This window comes from Ursus americanus, chromosome 9 (assembly GCF_024610735.1).
Source record: "Ursus americanus isolate L20-20 chromosome 9, mUrsAme1.1.p, whole genome shotgun sequence".
Lineage (NCBI taxonomy): Eukaryota > Metazoa > Chordata > Mammalia > Carnivora > Ursidae > Ursus > Ursus americanus.
In genome coordinates this window covers 73,811,545-73,827,838 of record NC_142135.1, presented here as the reverse complement: position 1 = coordinate 73,827,838, position 16,294 = coordinate 73,811,545, and the positions used below count along the sequence as shown (strand labels likewise).

Genomic DNA, 16,294 nt, shown 5'->3' with positions numbered 1-16,294 from the left:
AGAAAAAGCATTTAAAAGCAAAGCAAGTTAGTTCATTTTTCTCTGCCTCCCCTTATTAGACAAGGCTTTTCTTTTGTCCATGCTTAACTGATCCTTCAAAACGCCAATCAGGTGTCTGTCTGTCTAAAAAGCCAACCCTAGGGGCGCCTGGGTGGCACAGCGGTTAAGCATCTGCCTTCGGCTCAGGGCGTGATCCTGGCGTTATGGGATCGAGCCCCACATCAGGCTCCTCAGCTATGAGCCTGCTTCTTCCTCTCCCACTCCCCCTGCTTGTGTTCCCTCTCTCACTGGCTGTCTCTATCTCTGTCAAATAAATAAATAAAATCTTTAAGAAAATAAAAAAATAAAAAAATAAAAAGCCAACCCTAATCAAACAAAACCAAAACATGAATTTGATCCACAAATACACTAGTCACATGCACTTATGCGTGAAATCTGCATTTGATTTTATACTTAATTATAAAGTACAGAGACTCCATTATCCATCATTGGTTTTATATTCTTTACTGTCCAAATGTTATCTACCTCTTCCAAACATTTATCTAGGCTGGTACTTTGCAACAATTTAAGATTTATGTTATGCTGGCATCTCCAAATCAATTGTAATTAAGTGGTACGTAGTGTCCAGACAATTTAGTACAGTCTCAAACATCTCTAACTAGCAAAGTAGAAGCAACTTTAGCCACCAACTTGATGGTGAGACAATGGGCTATAAAGAATTCTTCTTTACTTGGAACTGGTTTTGATATATTTTTTAATCGAGTTATATTTGTTTTTGAAAAATACACGAACATGATACTAAAGACATTTTCAAAGATTCTTCCACTAAAAATGCTGTATGAATAATGTGGAAAATTCCAAGCACCCAAAGGGTGGCCACAATTTTCTAAATTAATCCTGGAAAATGTTAAATCTGGAAATGTTATACGCTTATTAAAAATCACATGGAATATTTTAGTAACATGATTATTAATGCTAAAAGACTAATGCACATAAGTTTTTATTTCCTTCAGTACAGTTCAAAAGTAACTATTTTAATCACTGTATTTATGGCTATGTACCTACAGAATAACTAATATTCTAAGCAGACATAAACATCAGAGAACAAAGTAGTATCACTCATACACTTGGCTTGGTGAGTTCTCTATTATTTACCTACACATAAAATAACTGGAGAGAACAACACTCTTACAACTTATTATTCTGCTTTTAAAAAAGAGTGAAAAATAATCTAGAAACAAATAGAAAATTCTACATGAGATCCTCTACCTACAAAATTCAGTGTTTCTTTCCTGAAGTCCTGAGCTGTCCATATGCACATACTGTTGCTTCTGAATTAGAGGCTGATTACATTTAAAATCATTCTGTAGGAGAAAAATGATGACATTTTATGATGTTGAATTATAAAGTATAAACTGAGGGTATATATAAAAGTTCTCTAGAGTACATTGTCACTGTTTATATATTTTGGCAAATTTATTAATATAAAAATCCAGCGCTCATCAAAGAACAAGGGGCACAGCACGATTGCACAGCCAATAAGGGAAGAGCATTTAGAAGGAGGGCTGTAAGCAGGACTGATGTGCTCAAGACCTCCCGAACCGAGGAGACATGGGTGTGTGCCGACCGTCCTCTCCATTCCCGGCAACTCGATTCCAGCCCCCATCCACTCCCCACCCACATCAATGAGGGTTTTTGTATTCCCATCATTCCATGTAAACACAGGAAAAGGGGAGAAACACTAGCTATGCTAAGACCTGCAATTCATGATAATTTTGAAATCAACCATAAAATCGTGAAAATTAAGTATTTTCACGTGATACACAACTCTGTACTCCCTGTTACATAAACTCAAATCCATCTCTACATTACCAAAAGCTTAATATTTAACTCCTTAAAATAAGAATCAAAATCAAAATCTATAGACAGCTCAGTTCTATGATTTTATAAGTATCCAATTTATACTTAAAATGTAATTTTAAACTTATATTTAAAACAAAAAAATTCCTTGCTGTAAAACATAAATATTACTTTACCATATCCAAAATTATGATTTAGTCTTATATACAGAAGCTTTAGGAGGAATGCAACATCAAAAAAAAATCTAAAAATCATGTAGGGTAGAAAAGTGAAAGAAAATCCTGAGTGTGTGGGAAATCTGAAAGTGTGGCCTAGGAGCAAAACAATGAGTACAGATAAACATGCAAAAATGTCATGAAAAGCTGCTATTGCCATTCAGGCAGACTTTCATTCTACTTTTATTATATTTTAATTATGTTCAACTAATTTATTTCACTATATGGTACTAACATAAATCATTTATAGAAACTCATTTTAATTAAAACAAAATGCTAAAAGGAAACAAAATCAACTGTTTTCTTGTTTTCATGTATTTGGTGTGAAAATAAACAATTCCAAGAGAATTTTGTAAGATTCAATCAATAAACATCTTCAGGACACCAGTGCCATATTTTCGGGGGGGGCGGGGAGAGTCTGCTTTAGGCAGGTAGAAAGGAAGTGTCCACCAGCATGATTTAATGAAGGCAAATTAGATACCTGCATAAAGACATAGATTCAAAATCCCTTTTACATTTGGGGATATACTTTGCAGAAGATTTACTTTCCAAATTGCATTCTATTCGATCTCATGTTAATCTGACATTCAAATAAATTGCTATTAACTTGGGCAATTTTCATTCTCTGGCACAAAGAGACATGGAAATGTATATGTCACAACAAAATTTTTCTTCAGATGAAAATTTTTTTAAAAAGAAAGTGTAGGAAAATACTGACATTAAGCTTCTCCATCAAAGGAGATTTATCATAATTCCAACAAAGTTAAAAGAGCTTAGCACATAATTAGAGTGGAGGAAAATGGATATTCTCTCCTCAGCTAGTCAGTGACAGAGAGCAAAGAAACCAGTTTCTGGCTACAAAGACATTTACTTTTTCTTTCGTAATCATACATTGAAAAATGTACTGAGAAACTAAATCAAGTTCCTAAATTCAAGGAAAATATTCCAATTGCAAATGTGTCATCTTCAATACATGATCATTTAAACAACAAAAATTCTCAACCAAAAAATTGTCTCCACTAGCAAACAAAAAAGGTTAACATCTTATCTCATACCCACCTTTTCTTCTACATCAGGAATATACATTAAAAAAAAAAACAAAACCTAAACCCAAGAATAAATCCTTCATGAGAAAGAACTATTAAAATAATTTTTTCTTATTAAAAAAATAGGACTTACACTTCAGCAACTTTAATTTCAACAAAAAGGGAAAGTAAAATTGTGCTTCACAGAAGGCAAATATAAGTTTGCTGGTTGCAGCAGCAGCCTCAAACTCTACTAAATGCCAACATTCTTTAAACTAATTTTAAGAAAGAGGCATAAACAAACCAAGAGATATGAAATTATTAAATAATTCGTGTTGAAAATGTGGCCTGTGGTAAAGTAAAACCAGGAGAGAAATCCAGTCAAGTATTCTGTTTTCAATGACACCCTTAAAAAGTTTTTTCCTCCTGCTAAAGATATAAAAGACATTTGAGTGCCCTCCGCCTTGATCCCTTTCTTCTTGCACTGAGTATATGAAAGCAAGTAAAAACACTTTCAGTCCATCAAGCGAGGCTAGCACTAGCTCTGAAATCTATCCAAGTTCACATCTACTATTTGTTACCTCAACTTTCAGTGTTCTAATCCAAGTCACTAGCCATCTCTACTCTCAATCACAATGAGAACCTACTAAAATGGTCCTTTGCTTTCACACTTACCTGTGTACAATCCATTCACCAGAGAGTAGCCTCAGAGATCTTTTTAAAAGATATATCAAATCGTCTCATTCTCCCATTTTAAAATCTTTCAATGGCTTTCAACTCATCTTGTAAAAGGAAGAGTCAAATGGTAGCCCACAAGACCCTACATGATCGGCTCCCTGACAACCTCTCCTTTCCGATCTTGTTCCATGCTGGCCCTCATACCACCCTCAAATTAGAGTCTCTCAAGCCTGGCACTATTGACATACTGGGTAGGACACTTCTTTGTGGTGGGGGGCTGTCCATGCATTGTAGGATGTCTAGCAGCACCCCTGGCCTCTACCTACTTGTACCAGTAGCACCAGCACCCCTCATTGTCTCTGGACAACCAAGTATCCCCAGACATTGCTTTTAAAGAAGCCAAGCTTCTAGCCCTTTCCCTCTCATCCCCTTTACCTGAAATGCTTACCCCTAGCACCTGGGTTGTATGGCTGGTTCCTTACCATTACAGTGTCAGCTTAGCTATTTTGCCCTACTCAGAGAGGCCTTCTCTACTCATCCTATGTAAAGCTGCACCTACTTCCATCATGTCTCTAGCCCAGCATTTCACACAGGGTACAAAGTGCTCAAAAGGTGGTTACAGAAAGAGTGCATAAATGTCAGTGTTTATGGAAAAAAAGTGCTTAAATGGCAACATCATAATATTTCATATATGATGCCACAGCAGTGCTCCTGGATAGTCCCCTATACTGTACTGCCTGCATCTTTCAAATGCACTCCTTCCAAGGCACCATTAATTCTTTCCTTTGAAAGTACTGGTACTGGTATTGTCAGTTACTAGGAATGTGTATTTGTTTGCTGTGCTTTAACAAAACAGCCCAACCCCAAAGCATCCTTCCAAATGGTAAAGAACAGAGAGGTATATGAACTGTTCAGTAGAGCTACTGGAGGCACTCAACACCCAACCCACAGTGAAAAACAGCCATAGCAAAGGGAATTCTGGTTTGTTCCATCACGGACACAAAAGGCTGACCATTATATCTAAATAGTCACTCTTCGATTTATCTTGTTTTAAGTGGGTACAAAAAGGTCAATAATTTTTATTCAAAAAATAAAAACAAATGAGAGAAAAACAGGACTTTCACTACTTCAAAAGCAAAAGGCTAAAATGAAGGAAATGTGAGAGCTGAATCTTAGTTGATCAATCAGCTTTTAAAAGTGTTTTCACATGAAACAGTAAAAACTGTTCAGGTTAACCATATGCTAAATAGTTAGACCATGCAAAATTGTAAAGCCTCTGATCAGTAATCCAACTGGACTCCATTCAACTCCAAAAAAGATGGATTCCCTTAAGCCACAAATGTCCTTGTAGTTACTTCCGGAATTGTTTTTGATATCAGTACTCTGAATACACACTTTTTGAGAACATCAGGGCAGTTGGTCTTTCCAAAATGATATCATTGCTCTCGATTATTAAAATATATTTCTAGATATTTCAACAAAATTGCTGATTTAAAAAGCTATCATTCATCAGTGCATTTATCAGAGAACTTTTGGAAGGGGCAAGTGAGAGCTTGCAGATCAGTGTGGGAGAGGAAAGAAAAAGTCAGCACATACCAGTTATGCACCATGAGTTTCTGCACAGCCAGAAGAGCATTGTAGCGAACCTGCTGGTCCTCATGGTGCATGTGGTTCATGACCAGCTGCTTCCCACCAAGCTGTTCAATGACCCTGCGGAACAGAAGCCACTTTGTGAAGATGCTGCAATTCCTTGCTGACTCATGCTGTTAGTTGGCAGAGAGCCCATATACCAACGTGCCAAAGGATTTTAAAGAGAAAAGTTACAATATAGGTGAGTAAACCAACACGTCTTTTTTTATATCATTTTTCCTGAATCACAGATTTAACATATTCAGTATTTTCTCTTTTGAATTCCTACTGGGGAATCCAGCTGTTATTCTCATTTCCTAATCCAGGCAAGTATCATCTAACTGGATACCTCACAGACTGTTGTAGTATTCTAGAGTACCATTTTCTTTTTTTTTTTTTAATGATTTTTTATTATATTATGTTAGTCACCATACAGTACATCCCCGGTTTCCAATGTAAGGCTCGATGATTCATTAGTTGCGTATAGAGTACCATTTTCTAAGTTGTTGAGTATTAAAACTTTATTACCAGTATTTCTGGCCTACTTAAAAGCAGTATACTGAACACCACCTAATGTCTGTAACAATATCAGATCAGTATTAAATCCACCAGTTGCCGTGCTGTGAGCAAAGCTCAGATGCAGACAGCACGGAACACAGGGTTAAAAACCACCTAGTAGAAGTCATGTTAATTTCCTGAAAAAGACTTGATTTATAAGATATCTGCCCTTTCTTATAATGATGCAATATGCCACATGACCTCCTGGCCAGTGAAACAAAGGGGAAAATTCCTACTGTCAAGAGCGCCAAGGTGATTGACAACTGACATTTCTATCACTGTGTCCCCTAACACCCTGAAAAATACAGTTACTATAGATGCAAAAGTAAAGCGAAAATGGTGATTTGCTTCATGAATAGAAAGAAGTTCTCTGTTCTGTTGCAAGGGTATGGCTGCAGCTAGAGCTGTGGAGTCTCAGGCCCACACCATCTGGTGGGCAACACTACCACCACTACACAGTCAGCAATAACGCAGTAGGGCCTTTGGCAGTTGCATACAGTCTCAAGGATGGGTGTATGGGGGTCAAGAGTGAGACAGAGGCTTTATCTGTATACCTTTTTAAACTTTATTTTTAAAGCATCTTTTTTAAAAAAATGAATGGAGGGGAAAGTACAGTATAATTATAACCAAACATCAGTTGAGTGCTTGTTATGTGCCAGGTACTGTGCTTTGAAACATTACTTTATCTAACATCAGCTCTGCTCTTTATCGGATAGGTTACATTAAGTCATTTAACCGGGTAAATTCCTTCCTGGCAAATGAGGGGAACAAGAACACCTCCTTTATGGCATTGCTGTGAAAACCAAAGGCCATAAAGCCCAGGTATCTGCAATATGGTAAGCCCATGTCTGCTGCTATAATGATAATGACATTGGTGATGGTGGTGATGAGGACATAGGGGCTGCTCCCTTTCAATCCATTCTCCTCAAAGCGGTCTTTCCAAAAATATGAATTATCACTTTCCCTGCTTAAAAGAATGGCTAACTGGGTCCTTCACAGTCTGACTTGGAGTCACAGTCACACACCTGTGCTCTCTGCACTCTGACTCTCCTGGCCTTCTTTTAGGTCCTTCAGCCACAGGCTCTTGGCAGATGCTGTTTTCTCTCCCAGAAGCTTTACCATTTCATATAACATCCCACTCTATATAACAGATAACTTCTACTCATCTTTCAGATCTTGCCTCAATTGTCACTTCCTCAGAGAAGCCTTCTCACTGCCTGTATTAATCCCTCAAATATGCCCTTTTCATGGCACTATGTGTCTTTCCTTCCTTGTGGTCATCTGAGTTGCAATTTTGCACCTGAATGACTTTCTGAATTATTAAATTTGTCTTCCTCATTATACAAGAAGATCCATGAAGGCCAAACTATGCATGGTGTTGCTTACCCTATGTTCCCAGGGCTCAAGACAGAAAGTCCTCATCCTATTAACTAGGTTATATTTTCTTAATATATACTACATTAATAATAATATCCACTATCATCCAGTTTATTTTTGTAAATGACATCATCAAAGGACAAGTAAACCTTTACATTTGCACAGCACTTACTATCTGCCAGTTGTTCATCTTTGCACTTTCCATTATTAACTCTTTCAAGAGTTTTAAGTAGTCTAGGATGGCAATTGGGATTAATGATGGAGAATAGAAATTTAAAAGAAAAATATACAAATCAGGAGTAACATTCAGGAAAAAGAAAGTCACAAGGTCCAATGTGCCTTATTCTCAAATGCGCTTAGAATTATACACTGCCACATCAATAGAAAATATTGATCTAAGAGGATGATTTAACTAGACATCGGTTTACCTAACATCCTTGTAATCAAGTTAATTTTGTGGAACTGCTGAAACTAATAGCTATACATGTACAGATGGGATGATGATAATAATATGGAACTCCTGCCTCAGTATCACTAAGATGCCAAATCAACAGATATCAGACACTGAAGTCAATCTGTGAGAGAACATCACATACAGATTTTATAAAGAACTCTAACAAGTTTTAATCCCCTTGGGGAATTCTGTCCAATATTAAAGGATCCAGGAAGGGGAAGGATGATTTTTGTGTACTCTGTGGAACGTGACGGACCACACAGTAGGTCCCTGCCCTGCAGAAAAGAAAAAGGTGATGATGACTTTCAACCCCATGTCAAGGAAACCACACACAGAGACAGGCATGTATTGCCTGCAGCTGGGAAGACAGCAGCCTGGTGCCTAATAGTGGCCCAAGCCTGAGAGGCCATGGTAATCCATAGCAGCAAAGTAGAGGGAGCTGTGTCAGGATCAGCTGACATTCCCAGAGCCTAGGGGTGCAAAGAAGTTTGAGTGGCACCATGAGCCAGATGAAACACAACAATGGCTCATCCCAGCCTAGGGGGGCTGCAGTGAATGGCCCAGAAGAGGTACCTCCAATGAACCCAAAAAGGTGCTCCCAAGAGAAACAATCAGCTTCAGACATCTACCAAGGTGGGAGAATATAAAGCAGCCATCAATAATAGCAAGTAAGAAAACCCCTGCTTCTTCCTGTCGCCTCCTCCTTCCCCATTCACCAGCCTTAGGAAGACTGAGGCAACAGTAGGTAAGCTCAGGGATACAGAGCCAGGAAGAGAAAGGTCTGTGGGCCTGCACCTGCTGAGGGCATCACAGATAAAAGACAGAAGTCCTACTTTTGAATAAGTAGCATGAAGAGCTACCAAATGTCTTAAACCAAACCCTTTTTATGATTTAGAATGACCATAGAACTGTGAGGGGAAAAGTAACCCAGCTAGGCTTTCATCCAAAGGCATGAAGAGATTATCATCCCTGAATAAGTTTTAAAGGAGTTTGGGGGAACAATCTAAAGACATTCTTATTTCACCACAACCTCTTATTCAACCAACCAATCTACTATTAGTATGTATGAGCTACTTTGGGGGGGAGGGGAGGTTGGCACGGCTGGCTTCTTACTCCGGCTAGTTAAGGTAAGGCCCCTGTCTCCCCCCGCCCTTGTCTACTCCTCTCAGAGGGGACTTCTGTGCGCGGTGAGTTTGCAAGCAGGAATCCATGACACACACATCCACTCTCTCTTTTCTTTTCCACACTCGTTCAGTGCCATCTGGGGCCAACGGGTTCAGTAATAGGAAGGCCATCTGTCTATTACTGACTTTCTCAAAGAAGATTCTATTTTGGCCTCCATCTGTTATCTCCTTTGTCAAGTTTCTCAATAGTCTGGAATTCAGGCAAGTAGGAAGGGAATTATTTATTGGGCCCCATCTGGATCCTCCAACACATGGAAAATACAGCTGATTCTCATTATTTATGGTAGTTGTGTTCTATAAAGTCACCATGAACGCTAATTTAGTGAATACTGAGACTTCTGGGGGAAATACAGGTTATGTTCCTGCAAGCCTCTGGTCATGACATTCCCATCAACCTGTCGATACATAGCCTTGTTTTACATGTTCCTGTGTAAAGCCAGCTTAACATCTATTGTTGATTCATCAACAATTAACTCACAGACAACAGCACCATAACTCATGCCCGAATGAAGCTTATCTAACACATGTACTTCCTCCATAACGTACATCCCAGCCTTCTTTTGCTCAGAACACCAGACAGCACTCCAGCACTATGCTTGGGGGCCATTTTACACAGCGAAATCACCAAGAAAAAGCACAAAAAATATGGCACTAAACAAATCTCAAAAAGGGCACTGACTTATAGTACAAGAGCTAAGACAAGAAGGCAGAGCATCGCCTTGTCTGACTTTAGTTTTGTGTCAAGCAATTCAAACTTTCCTCTGCCCTGCATGTGTCCACAAACGATCTCGAAAGCATGAATATTAATTTGGGGATTATACATAAATTTTAACAAGGAAATTTACAAATACAGAATCCGTTAAAAAATGAGGATTAACTGTACATGAATAAATAATAATCTCAGAAAGCCACCATAGTATGTGTAAAATATGATGGATTTAAAAATCAATGATCACATACTATTTATAACAACAATAACAACAACAACAACAGCAGCAGCAGCAGCAGCGTTTTTTCCCAGGCATTTATGCCGGGCAAAATGCTAAATGCTTCATATTTTTTACCTCATGTAATCCTCACAACAAATGTGCTGCCTATCCCTCTATACAGTGACGTTTTTGACATTTTAAACCCTTGACCCTTATACTATCTTCTCATATTACCAGCAGCAAGTAAATTTTAAAGATTTTTGCTTTTAATAATTTACATTATATTTATTCATTAAGCCTTCATTTTCAAACTCCAGAGATTCCAAAAGATCTCACAGAGGAATGGACAATCTCCACTCCACTGAAACTCACTGCTATAAAATGAACAGACATTTCCTGTCTTCTAAATTTAATTGAAACACCAATTACTTTCAGATTATACAGATGTTCAAAATCATTGATGCTTGAAAAAATAGTGAGAAAAGAATCTTCCCAGTTAGTATATTAATACAAGATACCATTAACACAAGACATCATTAAAAAGACAGGATATTTGGACAATTTAATTTAGAACTAGATCCGAGTACTTTGCTCATAAGCTATTGGCTAATAGGGAAAAACTTGCTAACTGTATTCCAAAACAACTTGAGTCGATAGCATGTTAGGCTTTAAAGACCTGCAGTATTTAACAAGCTCAGTGCTGGCAAGAACTTTTAAGGAACGTAGCAGCTGGTGAAACAGAGAAATGTAATTTTAGAGTAAACTTTAAATATCCTAAAAAGCACAGCACTATTTTTGTTTGTTCTAAAGGTCTTTTTCCATCTTAATGTAGTTCTACAATATATAATACAGTTACATAAAATATCTTGATAAGGATTCTACAGTTTAGCATTCTATTCATGGCTAATGAAATTATATCACACTATATAACAAACACACTGTAACATATTAGGATTCCATAACATATTGCTAAAAATGGTTAAGTTGCACATATGATTCCATTTACATGCAAGTAGATACTTGCGTATCTATGTAACAATGTACCCTATAGAATCTGTAAGTTTAATAATACAGAAATCTAACTATTTTGTTCACTATTTTGTATTATTCTATTTTGTTCCCCTTAAAGAAAGTCATTAACATTTTTAAAAACAAAAATAATTTAGGAGAATATTTACCAGGCTTCTAAATGGGAAAGTTCTTTCGAAGCATAAAAGTAGTGGAAGAAAACATAAAGGTTTTCACTGGAATGGAAGGTCCATGAGACAATACTTAGAATGGTGCCCAGCACACAGCAGATGTCAAATAAAGCATTAATGCCTAGTGAATTAATGAATTTCACCAAATGGTAACTGAAACTTACACAGTAAAAATTTTATGAATAGTATGATATAAACAGGAAACTTTAAAAATGTCTGTCTCAAACGTAGCAGCTAAATTCCCAATAAGTCACGTAAGTAATCAAAGTACAAATTAAAAGCACCAGGTACCAGTTTCCCCTTGAGAGTTTAAAGAGAAATGGTAACAACCACTGCTGCTGAGAAGGTGGTGAAGATGCTATTCTCACATACTGCTGCTTGGAGCCTGAAGTCCTCTCTATTTAATAATGTTTTAGAATCTCAGAAGTACTTGTATACTTTCTCTCATTGAATGTATTTAAGGGACCAGAAAAAAAGAAAATAATAAGAAATGTTTGCAAAGACATTCACTCTGTTTTTATAATAATGAAATACTGCAAACATACCAAATGGCCACTAGTAAGATTTGAGCACACTGGAATACATTTATCTATAGGCAGCATTAATGTATATTTTTTAAAATTTGTAGATGGTAAATTCCCAAGAAAAATGAATAAAAATAAGAGATAAAATGGGAGATGTTATATGATCAATATTTTGGAAGAAAAAAATGTATGTATAGAAGAATAAAACCTGAAAATAAATAAACCATTACTTTTACCTCAAAACTACAGTCCTGTTTTTTATTATTCTTTTCTGTATTTTTCAAGTTTTCTATAGTAAGCATGTTAATTTTCATGATAATTCTAACTTAGAAAAGATAAATTAATTGGGTTTGATTGATAAAAAGTTAATGCCACTATCAAAACAAGTTATTAATTTTTATTTGTATGTGCTATGCTAGGCTTTGTACAAAGGGAAACAGATATTTACCTCATATAAAAGTGTGCATTTTAAGAGAACAAGCAGGCATTCGTTTGATAGCTCTTTCTCTCAACATTTATTATGCCCTATTGTGGTAAATAATATGCCTAGTCAGATATAGTTACTCTTTTTGAAAGCTCATAGTCCAGTTTCGGTAGGGAGAGGGGACATAATGAGGTTATCATTATGTACAAACTGAAAAGGGCTTTTAGATACGTATACCGAACACTGGAAGCACAGAAAGTTGGACAGATACTGTGTTTCGTTTTAATGGCAATATCCTGTTTTGCCAGATTAAAAAGAGAAGAATTTTTGTATCAGTCAGTATTTTTACTTGAAGAGATAGAAACTTGACTACCTAATTAAAACAGCGAAAGAATTTCCTGAAAGGCAAGTACAGCTTGGAAAGCTGGGGAGCCAAGCGTGAAGGCTGTCCAGATTGAATCACAAGCAAGCGACCAAATTAGCAGTCCAGCAAGCGTGCTACTCGGGCGAGGCGCAGAACCTTAAGTTTCCTTTGCTCATCCCGACACCAGGTACTGCCTCCACTCCTCACAGAGCCCAGCCACGGCTGCTGCCTGAAGGGAATGCCTGCCATACCCACTTCCCTCCACCTCTCATTCCTGTCAGAAGTCTGGGGCAGAGAGATCTGATTTGCTGAGGTGGGCCATGAGCATGTGGCTGGAAGCAGAGGAATTCAGGAAAGCACGCTGCTGGCATTTTTATCTTCTACAATGAAAGAGAGCACATGCCGTGGAAGGTGGGAATTCCTTGAATATAGGAAGACTATTTAGATGTTGTACTCCTTAAAAGAAAAAAAAAAAAAGATAAACGTTCACTATGGTATTCCAGGCAGAGAGAGGATGGTGCACTTGCACAAGCCCTAGGAGTGGCTGATGTGGCTCTGAGGTTGTCGTTGCAATGTTCTGCTGCTTGGAATGATGTTCACTACACCATTTGCACCGGTGAGTTATGCATGCAAAGGGGGCATGCTCTCTGCAGGACAACTCTCAGGCACTAGTCATCAAAGTGTGATTTCTGGGGGTTCGGCAGGGCCACAGGTGGTCTTGTGCTTTCTGAGGAGAATGCGATGGAACTGTTTTATTCACATCCCATCATACACATTTGAAAAATAAAATTAATGAGTGGTGTTTATTTCCTGGAAGTCGCATCACAGTCTTAAAGGCTGTGGGTCCTTCACAAGAACTGAACTGGCAGGTACATTGACTGGATAAATTCATTTGGATAGCTTACTTTCATCTTATTTGCATTTATTGAGGTCAATTATTAAACTTGCAGTTTGGGGGAAGTTACTGTTATGTTATGCTCTCCACCTGGATTTACAGAAACAACTTACTGAATCAAAAGGGTTTCTTTAAACTACAAAAGGAGTCATGAAAACAACAACAAACATGTAAAACAATAGTAAACAGGACTCCATTTTGAATATCATACTTACATCTGCGTGCCAAGACAAATCTGATGTGATGAAAGAGAATGACAGGAAATATGGTACTGCTACCTAAATATTTATCACTGGACCAGCAATATATTCACCTGTAGTCTCCAAAACATTTCTGATATGAAACTCTGTCAACTGATCAATTTTACTGTTTGAGATGCAGAAAGGGACAAAATTCAAAAGGAGACAACATTCTGACACTCCTGCTGTGTGATGAGGAGTACAAATCATTCCCAAGAAACTTGTAAAAAGAAAAAAGTCCACCACAAGAACACTATGTTCTTAGAGAATGCCAATTTTCTTAATAAGTAATGTTTAAAATCACATGATATCAAAAACATACAGAGGAGAGTACAGTTGAGCCTTGAACAACATGGGGGTGGAAGAGGTTAGGGACACCAACCCCTCACACAGTTAAAATCCACATATGACTTTTAACTCCCCCCATAAATTAACTACTAATAGCCTACTGTTGACCAGAAATCTTACCAGTAACATAAACAATTAGCACATATTTTGTATGTTACATCATATACTGTATTCTTACAGTAAAGTAAGCAAAAGAAAAGGAAATGTTATTAAGAAAATAATAAGACAAAATACATTTACAGTATTGTATTATAAAAAATCCAATATAAGTGGACCCACACAGTCCAACCCAGTGTTGTTCAAGGGTCAACTGCAACTGCTATCATCGCAGGATAGCAGATACTTAACAAATGGACAAAATTACTCTTTTAACTGGTTTATCAAATACCTAAACAGTACTTACTATGTGTTGAGTGCTGTTTGAAGTGCATTATATATGAACTCATTTAGTCGTCACATTTACAGAGGAGGAAACTGAGGGACAGAGAGGCTATATGCCAAGGCCGCACAGTTACCAGGTGGCAGGGCTGGGATTTGAACCTAAGCAGGCAAGTTTAGTCTGTGCACTTAACCATTGTGTAATTCTGTACTGATGACTGTGGTGCCCATTAGCTATTAGCGTATGTACTGTGCACATATGGAGGAGATACTCCTGGTATCTCTGGAGAGCACAATGTGGACAAGAAGTTGTTGGACTTGGTATTGACAGAGGACTAGTTATGTGCAGCAGGGAGAGTCAGTGCTACATGGATAAAAAAAGATTTTACTAACTGAACTGGAACAACAATATGCCTGCCTACTAATCTTGTTAGTGTTAAAAGAAATGCAAGTGTGAATTTGATCAAGTTTTAAGAACTGAGTGAAGAAAAACATGGGGGAGCATAAGACTGCCTTTCCAAACAGAGACATGCCATTCCTTTGCGGGGGAAGGGGAGGAACTTATTCAATGTCTTTGCTGGCATTATTTTTCCTCAAGTAGTAGGAAAGGATAATTATTGGTTTCCTCAGTATGTGATGGATAAGATAGCACTTTCAGTGATAATACCAGTAAAGATCCTTTCCATTATTCTAAGCAACTTAGCAATGTAGTCATCATCTTGAATAGGTTTAAAAATATCAACATAAATATCAACATCAGGGCGCCTGGGTGGCTCAGTCGTTTAAGTGCCCGACTCTTGATTTCAGCTCAGCTTATGATCTCAGGGTCGTGAGATCAAGCCCCACATCGGGCTCTGCACTCAACACGTAGTCTTCTTGTCCCTCTCCCTCTGCTCTTCCCCCGCTCGCATTCTCTCTCTCTCTGAAATAAATAAATAATCTTTTAAAAAAAGAAAAAAGAAAGGAAGGAAGAAGAAGAAGAAGAATATCGGGACACCTGGGTGGCTCAGTTGGTTAAGTGTCTGCCTTTGACTCAGGTCATGATCCCAGGGTCCTGGGACCATGTCCTGCATCTGGCTCCTTGCTCAGAGGGAAGCCTACTTCTCCGTCTGCCTACTGCTCCCCATTTGTGCTCTCTCTGTCTCTCACTCTGACAAATAAGTAAACAAAATCTTAAAAAAAAAAAAAAAGAATATCGACATCAAATTTTAGATACCAAAATAATTTTTTAGGGTGACTGATCTGTGGTGAAAACGGATACATCACTGAAAGTTCGAATTTTTTCCAAATCTAAATGTTTTTATTTTATTCATGGAAGAAAAAAATAATGAGGACTATAGTTAAAAACCATATCCACAAGCTACAACTGAATTTAAAGAAATACTTTTATATGGCCAAATGCAACCACAAAGTAGGCTGGGAATTGTTTTGCCTCTGTCTCACAAGTAGCAACATTCAATTTCCCTGCCTTTACATGGAATGGGCCAGTCAACTTAGTATATGATGAACTGTTAAAGCAGGTTTCAGGGAGAAATCCATCTGAGTCCACATATGATCTGAATATCCAGAACTATTTACAAGACGCTTTAAACTGTTATAGCCATTCCTGCCAACTTATGGTAGTGAGTTAACATTTTTTTTAAATTAGTAGCAATAAAAAATAAAAAAGGCAATTCAGCAATGTGGCAGGATACAAAATCAATGCATAGAAATCAGTTGCTTTTCTATACACTAACAATGTAACTGTAGAAAGAGAAATTAAGGAATCAATTCCATCCACAACAGCAACAGAAAACATAAGATACCTAGGAATAAACCTAACCAAAGAGGTAAAGGATCTATACTCTAGAAACTACAGAACACTTTTGAAAGAAATTGAGGAAGACACAAAAAGATGGAAAAACATTCCATGCTCATGGATTGGAAGAATAAACATTGTTAAAATGTCTATCTGCCCAGAGCAATTTACACTTTCAATGCCATCCTTATTAAAATACCATTGGCATTTTTCAAA

General features: G+C 37.5%; 1 protein-coding gene across 2 annotated transcripts in view; it reads right to left on the bottom strand.

Annotated features, from left to right (window-relative positions):
- Positions 1 to 16,294, bottom strand: part of ATP6V1H (ATPase H+ transporting V1 subunit H) — a 121,565-nt gene that overhangs the window by 24,113 nt on the left and 81,158 nt on the right. For both annotated transcript variants that reach the window (XM_045789090.2, XM_087864879.1), the window contains one exon: positions 5,375 to 5,488. In XM_045789090.2, the coding sequence (XP_045645046.1) occupies positions 5,375 to 5,488 (114 nt within the window). The remainder of the gene's footprint in view (positions 1 to 5,374; positions 5,489 to 16,294) is intronic.